This window comes from Capsicum annuum, chromosome 11 (genome assembly GCF_002878395.1).
Source record: "Capsicum annuum cultivar UCD-10X-F1 chromosome 11, UCD10Xv1.1, whole genome shotgun sequence".
Lineage (NCBI taxonomy): Eukaryota > Viridiplantae > Streptophyta > Magnoliopsida > Solanales > Solanaceae > Capsicum > Capsicum annuum.
The window spans coordinates 12,109,400-12,122,687 of record NC_061121.1 but is presented as its reverse complement, the minus strand read 5'-3'; the positions used below and the strand labels follow the sequence as shown (position 1 = coordinate 12,122,687).

Below are 13,288 nucleotides of genomic sequence, written 5' to 3'. Positions count from 1 at the left end.
GTTTGAAGATGACTTTGAGGAGTTAGTATATGCCATTGTGGGTAAGAAGGGGATTGATCATAGGGTTGTGCATTGTATATTGGATATGTAGGTGGGGGAATACAGTATAATGGATTTTTAGAAAGATTATATAGAGCTTGGGCATAAGCTTGGGTTTGAGCCTGTGGGTAATGATGGTGTGGTCCTCTTGCCCGTGCCTGTCGTCCAACTACAATAGCAGATGCATCTTCCTCATACTTCTTTCCTCTCACACTTTCGGAACCTTTTTGAATTGATTGAGTAGTCACTTTCAATGTTGCAAAAACTCACAATACGGCCGGTCTTAATTCCATCCTCTATCATCTCCCCCATTTTAAGGACCTCAATAAATGGCTTGCCTAATGCAGGTAACAAGTGTTGATAATATGTTTCATTCTGCGCTTGAATAAATACCTCTATTATCTTACTCTCTGTTATTAATGGTTTCACCCTAACAGCTTGTTCACGTCATCTAATCGCATACTCTCTAAAAGTCTCAGTACTTTCTTTCTTCATGTTAGTTAGGGATTTCTCATCAGGAATCAACTTTATATTGTATTGGAATTGTTACACAAATTCATTAGCTAGGTCATCCCAACTAATCCACTCGTTGATGTCTTGGTCAACAAACCATTCTGAAGCTAGGCCTGAAAGACTCTCACCGAAATATTCCATGAGTAATTCTTCCTCCCCCCAGTACCCCTTAGTTGGTTGCAATAACGTCTCAAATGTGCTTCAGGATCTCCATGTCCATCATACTTCTCAAACTTTGGCATTTTAAAACCAAAAGAAAGATGAACCCCTGGAAACATGCACAGATCTTTATATGAAACACTTTTGTACCCCCAAGTCCCTGGAGGTCTTTCATAGCCAATTCCAAACTTCTCACTTTTCTGGCCATTTCCCTTGTTCTTCTGTTATAACAGGCTTCTCAGTGTTGAGAGGAAATTCAGGTGGGTGAGTATAGCCATAAGGATTAATCGACTTAAATGTGGGCTCAATAGCATGATATTGATCAGCAAAAATATTCAATACAGTCTCTCTCGCAGAGTGGGGAGGCACAACTTATGGATAAACCTCAAAAGTAAGAGCTTCGGGTGGGGGTGGTGCTGCAAAAACATGAATAATGGGTGGAGCCAAGCATGTGGTAGCTTTGTGTTGAGGAGTGAGGAAATGAATATTGGAAGTGTTTGGATAGTGTTGCCCCGGAGCAGGTCCTAATGCATGTTGTGGTGTGTCAACAAAAATATGAAACTGTGTATATGACATTGGAGGCAAGCTAGAAAGATATTCTAGATTATCAGCGGGAAATGGAGAAGGTGGCAACCCATTAGCCCAAACTCGATGCATTTCTATCATTTGTTGCCTTTATTTTTGAATCTCTTCATTAGCTCCTAAATTCTCATTGCCCGAACTCCCTATCTGATCAGTGACAACAAACTCAATATCTTTGTTGGCCATAACTTTCTTTGTGACTTGGTGCAATATAGAGGACCATCCAAAATGCCACAAACCAACTAAGTGTGGTGTGTTGGGTGTAACTGTGTAGTGTATATATATTTTTTCTATTTTGGATGCCTTTTCCTATATCAATGGAATGGTGTGGTCCCCCCAAGTTGTTGTAATATGTTCCTTATCCCCCTTTTCTGTTATGGTGTAAAAAAATGTATAAAGGGCTAAGGGTAGGATATGGGTTAGGGGGGTCACGTGGGGGGCAGGGTAGGTGAGGGTAGGGGTATGGGGTAGTGAGGTGTCCGCTTTTAATTGGAGAGGTTATTAGGATAGGATTAAAATTGGTTAAGAAATTTGTTATTTGGGATAAAAAAAATAAAAATAAAAATAAAAGAAAAATTATGAGATGGTTGTTATTGATTGAGAATTTGGTTATTATTTTTATCCTTTTTGCGAAGAGATTATCACACGGGTGAAGGCACATGGTAAAGCGAGGGTAAAAATGGGTGAAACATATTCTCGGGAGGGACAACATTAGGTGTCTACAACTACTAAGACAAACAAAAACACACCTAAATCTAGACACTATTCTCGGCCAAACACAACAACAACAACAAGAAGACACTTCGGCCAAGAACAAGAACACTTCAACTCTTTTTTCTTTTTTGTTTTTTCGACTAAGATAGCCCAAGATTGGTAGTGTAAGAACACAACCATCCTTAGATATGATACCAAATGATACCATACGGTATCTAAGAAGGCTCAAATTAGTCCACAAACACACATAAACAGTCCACACGGACAAGACACCAAACGGCAACAACAAACACAAACTAACTTAAGAGATAATGGATAAATAACTTGACATAGAGAGAACATGTAAGATAAGAACTAAAGAGTATATTAAACTCAAAACCCCCTACAAACATGTAAACTAACATCAACAGGAACTCGGTTCACTCAAGAACTCACATTTCTAGCCAATACACAACACAAGTGGAACCTTCACTTGTGAATTCAAATTTTGATTTGCCTCAAGTAGGGAGAGGACTTTGGTTTCAAAGTGTTTCAAGAACTTACAACAATAATCAACTAAGTAAAAATAAGACTAAAGGGCCTATTTATAGTTTGTTATAACATAAAGTGTCCAAAATGCCCTTAATGAGGGTGGGGTAACCATGGAGTGTATTTTTAGCGTATGAAATCCCTCAAACACCCCCTAGTGAGAAAAGGAAACCTTTCACTAAGTCCTACACTCCAAGACCGTGGTCCTTCAAGCTTCACAACTTCCGCAAGTCAAGCCACCTTCCACACACGGCTCTGCCTCATGGAATGTCCAAAATGGTCTCCCTATGCATGCTCTCTTCTCCTCAATGTGACCACAATTGGGTTCTTCATGAGTTGGGCTCGCATGATGTCATCGAAGGCTATGATGGCCATTTGGCTCGTACCAAGAGAAATAATTAATAACATGACTATTTTATCATAGTACTTCTATTAAATGATATTTACATTTTAGTTTGAAGAAAAAATAATTAATACTAAGGGTAAAAAGAAAAAAAAATGTCTTTTCTTAATATGTAAAAAATGACAAGTAAAAGTAGAAATACAATTAAAAAATTTATGCCAAGTAAAATGAAACGGGGGGGAGTGAATTATCCTTTAAATATAATAAATTTAATATTTTGAGAAATGAATTAGTTAATGAATAATATTTAATATCGAGCTAACATGAATCCAATGTGATAAACTATTCATTGATTTCAAACTGAGCAAGTATTGTTCGACATCTATTTTTAACAACATAAACAAGTACCGCTGAATAGAGGGAATAAGTTGCCCTTAATAAATAGTACCTTTAAAAAGATGTAATTATTTTGCGCTTTCTCCGTTTTAAAATAGTTGACATGTAACGAATGTGCTCTATTTTATTTGTTGAATGACAATGGTATATAACTAATTTTTTAACATGTATATGAACTAGTTTTTTTAACGTATATACGAACTGTAGAACTAGTTTATTAACTGATATATATCAACTTTAAATTGCTAAGTCTAGAAAAATACATGAACTTTAAATTGCAAAGTCTAGAAAAATGCATGATCTTTTTCCTTAGATTTTTAAAGTGTGTGCACGTAAACATGAAAAAGTTAAAATGTGCAAGTGAGTACTTCGTTTCGTTTTAGTTAACTTAGGTTTTTAAAAAAAAAAAAAAATTAAATGATATAAATTTTGATTAATATTTTAAAATATATTTTTTAATTTTATTGATAAAAGAAAAATTATAATTCATACTCCATCAATTCTATTTTATATACCTCCTTTTGATCGGATATAGAGTTTAAGAAATATACGATGACTTTGTAAAGTTTAAAAAATTGCTCCTTTTAAAATTATTTTAATGCTTACTTTTTAGTTGTCTTTTCTTATTAAGTGAGATTGATAAAATGGAGATGATGCCATTAAATAGTTGCTAAATTAGAAAATATAATAACATTTTTTTGAAACAAATGAAAAAAGAAAATATGCCACATAAATTGAGACGAACGAAGTATTAGTTTTCATATAATTTGTGTATCTAAACTTATAATCTAATATAGCATTAAAAATTAGTAAACAGACTCTTGAAAAACAAAACTTGCCAACTAAAAACAAAAGAGACTTGAGTGGAGAAACCACCAAAAGTGCATTGCACTATATAGAATAATAATACCCCAACGAATTTCCAAAAATCTAGACATCGGATTCTGATGTACTAATATTCCAAGAGTGAGCTAGTTGTGATTGTGATACGTATACTATATGAGATTATATTAACAAAAAATATCATTGTTTGAATTGGTAGCTGAATTACTCATCAATGCATTCAAATCATATACTTACTATAGTTAGTATGTATTAATACTGGCTATATGTGGTGGTGAACAAGTGCTACTGATGATGATGAATTTTGATGAGCAACTGATATTGAACATAGTAGATTTTGTTGGGCAACAGCTACTGAACCTCGTAGATTTTGTTGGACAACAACTACTGAACCTCGTAGATTTTGTTGGACAAGCGATATTGTATCTAGTAGAAGTGCTACCGAACCTAGTACATTTTGATCGGCAACTAATAAATTTTCACTGGGAACACCTACCGAAACTGGTATATTTTACTTGGCGAATGCTACTTAACGTAGTAAATTTTTGTGGGCAGCTACTGAATTTTGTTGGGCAACTGATACTGTACCTAGTAAATTTTGGTGGGCAACTGCTACTGTACGTGGTATATTTTGTTGCGCAGCTGCTACTGTCTCCGGTAATTTTTGTTGTGAAACAGCTACTGTGCCCGGTATATTTTGTTGCGCAATTGCTATTGTTTGCTGGGAAACTGTTACTGAAGCTGGTAAATGTTGGTGGGCAGTTGCTACTCAGCTTGGTAAATTTTGGATGCCAATTGCTACTAAAACTAGTATATATTGGTGTGCAACTGTTGGAGAAGCTTGTAAATTTTGGTGGGCAAGAGTTATTGGGGCTCAAAAATTTTGATTGCCAAGTGCTATTGTTGTTGCAGAATTTTTCCGATCAAGTGCCACTGACGCTTAAGAATTTTGATTGGCTAGTGAAGAATTTATGTGGCCAACTTGTGAATCGGTTCAAAAGGATCAATCACTGGTTTCACTTAGCTTTACCCCAGCTCATAACCATCGCGCTGTTTCTAGCTCTCTTCATATATTATTGTTACCGCCATAGTAGATTGCTGCCCGAAGTAATGGTTACTTTTTAGTTTTTTTTCCTTTTTTTGGTAAATAAACATTTTATTCCCAAGTATTGATATTTACAGCTGAAAGGAATGGAACAAAAACATGCACTGCCTCACCGGACAAACTCAGTCTGAGTGTGCAACATCTGCATCTTCTGGTCATCTAAACAAACCGCTAGTCTTTGTCTGTGGCTACAATCACATAGTTGACAAGCTTAGGAACTCGACCTAGTCGGAAGAGCACCTCTTGGATAATCAGTCAAACGATGGTTTGTGGAGATCTTCTCCTGTTCTGAAAGATAACATTGTTAATTCTTCTCTATTCACAATTGGTAGACTGCAGCAGCTAAGACGATCCTGTATACTCCAGCCCCAGTACTATGTCCGCAACAAAATTTCAGAGCCCATTCTATTTCCTCTTGCCACGCTAAGCCATTCTTTAGGATATCTTGCCGGGTGAGTAATTTGCTCCATATTTCAAAAGAATAGTTGTCTCAAAGAATCATCAACCTGCTTGCATAGTGGACATAATGGATCCACGTCAAGTCCTCACTTTGCTTATTTCTCCTTAGAAGCTAACCTTTCCAGAATAGCCTATCGTAGGATAAAAATCCATTTGGGACAGCCATGGTTATTGCAGATGAGTTTCCTCCAATGCACCTCTGGAAGAGACCCCTGTAATTTCTTATACACATCCTTTCGTATTGCAAAGTGTGATGGTAACATTTTAGTAAAATCATTATTGTCAATAGAAAATATTTCGAAGATTAAGTTACCGTAAGGTAGTATAATTTAGTTGGATGGCACTTCATGAAGCATGTATAACACATGGTAATCTTTTGAAAAAGGGGTTCTATTGGTATCGTAGCTGTTTTTACTGTATTAGAGCGGGTTAGAATCTCACATTGGTTGGGGGAGTGGACTATAAGTCTTGACAAGGTACTGTATGTGGACAATGTCTAAAGAGAAGTGTATGTATGAAGATGTACTGTTATCTGATGTGCTTGTCAACTATTCAGGAAGACGTAGCCAAGAAGTTGAAAGAGTTTCTGAGAAGAAAGGAGGCTGAAAGTATTCGTTTATCGGAACTTGAGAAGAGGCAAAAGCAGCGTGTGGAGGAAATGAGAAAAACTCAAAAGAAGGTATGAGTACTTGACCTCTTTTGTTGTCTATTTCGTGGCTTTGTGCAGCCTCTTTATCTTTATAATTCTTATGCTGCCTCTGTGTTATTTTGTAATTATAGCCTCTTTGGATTTTACCTAGTGTATAAACCATCTGATGAATCTTTTTAGGACCTAGAGAATATGAAGTTGAAGGAGCAGATACGAGCCGAAGTTGGCAAGGAAATCAGTAAGATTGAAATGACGTGCCGTGATATGGCATCAGTGTTGCGCGGATTGGGTATCACTGTTGGTAATGGCACTAGTCGTGAGGTTTGTTTACACTCAGTCTCTTGTTTTTAGCAATCATGTGGCCCTTTTGGTTCACATTCTTGTATTGTGTTGGCTGTTGTTAGTGTGTGTTGGGGCTTGGTTCTCAGGATTTGCGCCATATTTCAAGATGCCGCTTACTTAGGATTAGCTAGTCTTTAGGATATGCAGCCACTTGTGTAATGTCTTGTGTGTTTTACCTGGGATTTTGGGAGTTGTACTTGTGTTTGTCTTGCAATCTTATCTGAATGGTCGTGTCTTTCTATTTTTGAAGTGTTAAGACGCAGTTAGAATGATAGCACGTGAGACATTACTTAGAATAAGTTCTTGTTTCAGGTGCGCGTTGCTTACAAAAAAGCCCTGATGAAATTTCATCCGGATAAAACTTCAAGATCTGATATACGACAGCAAGTTGAAGCTGAGGAGAAGTTTAAGCTTATTTCTCGAATGAAGGACAAATTCTTACCAAATTTATAGTAGTGTCTCTCTGGTTATGCAAGTTTTTAGTACTAGTAGACGTATGTATATACAAGGAAAATATTAACTCTCCTGACTATATTACATAATCTGAAAATCTGCTATCATAATGTGTTCTCTGATGAAAACAGTGCAAATAACAATTCCTTTTTAGGAAAGATTGAGGAATATTTTATCCGGTTTAAGAATTTTGCTTTGCAAGGGCTACAGACAATTAAGAATTGTTGTGTCCAAGAGACGTTATAATGGCTGAAGGACCCTTTTTTTGCAAATGTTAGTGACTGAATCTTGCTTCCCAAGTGCTGCTGCAGAAGTTAAACAACTTCTTTGGTGGCAAGGAAAAGGATTTTGGTGGCCAAGTTGTGGAGGCTGCAGCAGGAGAGTTTTGGTGGGAAATGTAAAATGTGTTAGACGAGGTGCGTTGTGCTGCTGCGATGAGCCAAATGACAAATGACTTGGAGTCGCTGCAGGATGCGGGTGATACGATGAAGGTCTAGCTGTTCATGTTGCTTTACGTTCATGTTATGATCTAAACATTGTTTTGATTAGGGTCGACGTTCGGTATTCGGTTCGGTATTTTTAAAGTTTGAGTTCGGTAATTCAGTAATCGGTATTTGAATATAGATATCACACACCATACTTATAAACATTAGTTCGGTAATCGGTAAATTAAACTTCGGTTCGGTTCGATTTTTGGTAATACCATATTAAAGTTGGAAATGTGCAAATGTACGTTTAAACATCAAAGATTATATTTAATAAAAACCCTATTAGTGTATTCCTTTTGTTGTTTTTTACGAATATATTACAAAGGTCTAATAGATTTTTTGGAATGACTAATTCTATTATCTATTGGTTGGTTAGACATATCATATTATATATATATACTCCCTCCGTTTAAAAAAGAATGACCCTTTTTTTAATCCGTTTAAAAAAGAATGATCCATTTTCTTTTTTGGCAATAATTTAATCACAGTTTTTCACATGACATGTTTAGGACCACAAGATTAAAGGACATTTTGATACATTTAATACAACTTTAACTTAAGGCCACAAAATTCAAAAGCCTGAAATGTAATGACCTATGAGAGAGGGGTTTTTAGAAAAGAAAGCGTACCAATCCACCAAACAAAGCAAAAACAACGTCTCCTACATAAATACAATAGAATAGAAATGATGTTTGTCACTAGAATGGACCACACAAATAACATCTTTCTAGCCGCCTAAAGGAAGTATTCAAAGATAAGATAAGGTTATGCGCACAAGCTAACTTCAGGTATGCAGTTAGTTCTCAAGCGATCCCTTCGGATCTTAGGTGCGATCTTAGGGAGCTTGTTTTGGCAGCTACTTCTTTATTTTCTTAAACTTTGTGTCAAATGTCATTCTATTTTAAACGGAGGAAGTATATTATATATGTATATATATATATATAAAATTCGATATTCGGTAAATACTGAATACCAAACGGTATTAATATCTTGTACCAAACTCAATTCCGAATACCGAAATGTTGAAATCTTACTCCCAAATACCATACCAAATACCAAATTACCGAATACCAAATTTTTTGATTCAGTTTGGTAATTCGATTTTTGATATTTTATACTTAAACACAATTTTGATCAATCGTTGAGGAAACGAAAAATATAGTCTGTACAACCGAAATCTTATTTTTCGAATTTGTTTTCAATTTTTCATTGCTCCCACGACCTTATTTTGCCGTTATCACAACAATAACTGTGTCTCATTTCCAAGCTAAGCTAAGAGAAAGGTACGACGAACAAACTAAAGTAGAGGGTAAACTAAAAACTTTATTAATTATGTTTTGAAAATATAAATTTGATTTTATGCACTTTATTTAGTCATAAAAATAGTATTAAAAGAACATAATAAAACACCTTAATTTCATAAAAGGGACAATTAAATTGAAACAAATATTTTTAAAAAGATGAACAACTATTTTGAAACAAAGGAATTACTCCTTTCCTTAGCTTTTATTTGTCACATTTTTACTTGACACACTCATTAAAACAAAATAATTATTGACATGATTATTTTATCATAGTAACCCTATTAACTATTATTTTTTATTATTTTTTCTAATTAATTTTTTAAAAAAGTAATTAATACTACTGGTAAAATAGAAAAACTAACTATTTTTTTTTTATTTGTTAAAAATGAATCAAATTATATAAACAGAGACAAATAAATCCGAACATAGAGTATAAATATAAAGCAAAAATGAAAGTAATTTCCAACAATACTCTTGAAGATTGAACCATTAAGTTACCATTATGAATATTGAAAAATGACTCATAAATTAAATTAATATGGACTAGAGAAAATACTATATATCATTTTTAAATTACTCTGTCCATTATTTTTACTTATTACATTTTGATTTAATACATCTATTAAGAAAATAATTATTAACTTGACTATTTAATCATATACTCCTATAATTGATGGTTGTTATTATAGCATGAAATTAGTTTAGAGAATAAATAATTAATTTTAAGAATAAAAATAAAATTCTTGATCTGTCAAAAATGATCAACAAAATATAGAAATTCATTAAAAAAAAATTAGCGATAACAAAAACAAACTATGGAGTCGTTTGGTTGGAAAATAGTTATCCCAAAATAATTAATTTCAAAATCAGTTATTCAAAATTATCCGGAATAACTTATCTCACCATTCATCTGAATATTAACTAATATCTCCAACCAAATATAAAATAAAATAATCTTTTACTTTATTCGGGTACTTATTCCTTATAGTTACACCAAACGAACGACCTGTGTAATAAATAAATCAAGTATACGCGACCGCTTCCCTAGATTCTATACCCTATTCTATAGTTGCGTGCACGTACATATGGAAAAGTCAAAATATTGCAAAGTGAGTATTACAATATGCCATTTTCCAAACCAACAGAGTGTGAAAACCTGCAAAACTGCATAGCACTAAATAGAAAATATACAACAACTCCTTGACTCGATACGTAAAGAATGAATATTAGTGTAACTCAACTCAAAAGCTAGTTTATAAAGGGAGTATTGCTCAAGATTGGCCGATCCAATAAGTCAAACTTCAATGTGGATTTAGATTGAAATCTCAAGTCCCAGGTATGACATATCTCAAGTAAATCTATTGTTTGAATGAGCTATTCCTAGAGTTCTATATAAGAAAATATATTCCCAAATATCTCTAATGATTGTGATATGTATACTACATGAAGGTGTATCTATATACATTATGTAACGAAAAATACTACTGTTTGAATTGGTGGAAGAATTACTCATCAATGATGCATTCATATCATATATGCTCTCTGTTTCAATTTGTTTGGTGGCGTAGGGTTAGAAAATAAAGAATACTTTTGAATTTGATGATCTTAAATTAAAGATATATATGTCAAATCTATCAATATGTCTTTTAATCTTGTGATTTTAAACTTGTCAGGTGAAAATTTGAAATTAAAAAATTGCTAAAAAGGGAAGGATCATTCTTTTTAAAATGGACTAGAAGAAAAGTAGTTCAAATGAATTGAAACAAGAGTACTATAATTAGTACTACTGACTATAGTGGTGGACAATTGCTCCTAGTGATGATGAATTTTGATGGGCAACTGCTGCTGAACTTGGTACATTTTGTTGGGCAACTGCTAAATTTTGCTAGGCAACTGCTATTGAACATAGTAGATTTTGTTGGACAAGTGCTATTGAATCTAGTAGATTTTGGTGGGCAGTTGCTACTGAAGCTAATAGATTTTGGTGGGCAATTTCTAAATTTTTGTTGGGAACTGCTACCGATGCTGGTAAGTTTTGCTTGGCAACTGCTACTTAACCTAGTAAATTTTGGTGGGCGACTACTAAATTTTTCTTGGCAATTGCTACTATATGTGGTAGATTTTGTTGGGCAACTGCTATTGAACATAGTAGATTATGTTGGACCAGTGCTACTGAATCTGTTAGATTTTGGTGGGCAACAACTACAGAACCTAGTAGGTTTTGGGGGGCAACTACTAAATTTTGGTTGGGAACTGCTACTGAAGCTTGTTAATTTTGCTTGGCAACTTCTACTTAACCTAGTCGATTATGGTGGGCAATTACTAAATTTTGCTGGGCAACTGCTACTGTACCTAGTAAATTTTGGTGGACGACTACTAAATTTCGCTTGGCAACTGCTACTGTACCTGATAGAATTTTTTGGGCAACTGCTATTGAACCTGATCAACTTTGGTGAGGAACTGCTACCGAAGTTGGTAAATTTTGGTGGGCAACTACTCAATTTTGTTGGGCAACTGTTACTGAACTTAGTAAATTTTGGAGGACGACTACTAAATCATGCTTCGCAACTGCTACTGTATCTGGTAGATTATGTTACGCAAATGCTATTGAACATAGTAGATTATGTTGGACAAGTGCTACTGAATCTGGTAGATTTTTGTGGGCAACTGCTACTGAACCTAGTAGATTTTGGTGGGCAACTACTAAATTTTGGTTGGGAACTACTACCAAAGCTGGTAAGTTTTGCTTGGCAACTGCTACTTAACCTAGTAAGTTATGGTGGGCAACTACTAAATTTTGTTGGGGAACTACTACTGTACCTAGTAAATTTTGGTGGGCGACAACTAAATTTTGCTTGGAAACTGCTACTGTACTTGGTGGATTTTGTTGGGCAACTGCTACTGCACCTGGTCAACTTTGGTGGGGAGCTGCTACTGAAGTTGGTAAATTTTAGTGGGCAACTACTAAAGTTTGCTTGGGAATTGTCACTAAAGTCGGTAAATTTTGGTGGACAATTACTATTGAACTTGGTAAATTTTGGTGGGCAACTGCTATTGAAGCTGGTAAGTTTTGGTGAGCATCTGCTAAATTTGGGTGGGCAACTGCTATCAAAGCTGGTACATTTCGGTTGGCAACTGCTTCTGTACCTGGTAAATTTTGGTTGGCAACTACTAATTTTTGTTGGGGAACTGCTACATAAGCTGGTAAATTTTGGTTGGCAATTTCTACTACGCCTGGTATATTTTGGTGGGTTACTGCTGCAAAACCTAGTAAATTTTGGGGTGAAACTGCTGCAGAAGCTGGTGAATTTTGGTGGGCAAGAGTTACCGGGGCTCAAAAATTTCGATTGCCAACTGCTATTGTCGTTGCAGAATTTTTTCGAGCAAGTGTCATTAACACTTAAGAATTTTGGTTGGCAACTTGTGAATTGGTTCCAAAGGATCAATTACTGGCTTTACATAGCCTTACCCTATCTCATAATTATCGCACCGATTCTAGCTCTCTACATATATTATTGCTACCGCCTTAATAGATTGCTACTCGAGGTAATGGTAACTTTTTACTATTGCAAAGTGTGATTGTAACTTTTTAGTAAAATCATTATTGTTGAGATTGTTGAAGGAAAATTTAAGAGGTTGTGTCATTGTCAATAGAAAATTCTTGGAAGATTAGGTTACCCTAAGGTAGCATAATTTAGTTGGGTGGCACTTCATGAAGCATCTATAACACTGTTTTTACTGTATTAGAGTGCGTTATTGGTTGGGGAGTGGACTACAAGTCTTGACAAGGTGTTATGTGTGGACAATGTCTAAAGAGAAAAGCTAGGACGCTCTCGACCTTAATCCCAAATTTAGACATTTTTTTTCTTGTGTCTATCTTAATGTGAAAATATCAGGTGAGCGCTACGTTATACGTTATGGTTGTAGAATTTCTGATATGTAAGAAGAAGATGTACTGTTATCTGATGTGCTTGTTACCTATTTAGGAAGAAGAAGCCAGGAAGTTGAAGGAGTTGCTGAAAAGAGAGGAGGCTGAAAGAAAGCGTTTATCAGAATTGGAGAAGAGACAAAAGCATGAGGAGGAAATGAGAGAAACTCAAAAGAAGGTGTGACTACTCGGCCTCTTCTGTTGTCTATTTCGCGGCATCGTGCAGCCTCTTCCATGCCACTTATGCTGCCTCTGTGCTATTTTGTGATTATAAACTATAAACTTTGAAGATTAAGAGAAGTTCTAGAACTTTCTGATAAACAAAAGTGCACCACAGAAGAGAAGTGTGTTTAATTAGCCAAAAAAAAGTAAGATTTTTTGTATGTTAGAAGATGTACTGATGTCTGATGTGCTTTTTACGTATTCAGGAAGAAGAGGCCAAG

General features: G+C 35.0%; 2 protein-coding genes across 2 annotated transcripts in view; both read left to right on the top strand.

The window, feature by feature from the left end:
- Positions 1–4,263: 4,263 nt before the first annotated feature.
- Positions 4,264–7,310, top strand: LOC107847043. Its single transcript, XM_016691291.2, has 4 exons — positions 4,264–5,224; positions 6,238–6,360; positions 6,511–6,651; positions 6,985–7,310. The coding sequence occupies exons 1-4, from the start codon at positions 4,409–4,411 to the stop codon at positions 7,123–7,125; spliced, it is 1,221 nt and encodes a 406-aa protein (XP_016546777.1). The 5' UTR covers positions 4,264–4,408; the 3' UTR covers positions 7,126–7,310.
- A 2,577-nt stretch (positions 7,311–9,887) lies between these two features.
- Positions 9,888–13,288, top strand: part of LOC107846727 — a gene marked incomplete in the record, with an annotated part of 18,916 nt that continues 15,515 nt past the window's right edge. The window contains 4 exon segments of the mRNA XM_047399489.1: positions 9,888–10,253; positions 10,591–12,463; positions 12,904–13,023; positions 13,274–13,288. Coding sequence (XP_047255445.1) covers positions 10,736–12,463; positions 12,904–13,023; positions 13,274–13,288 — 1,863 coding nt within the window.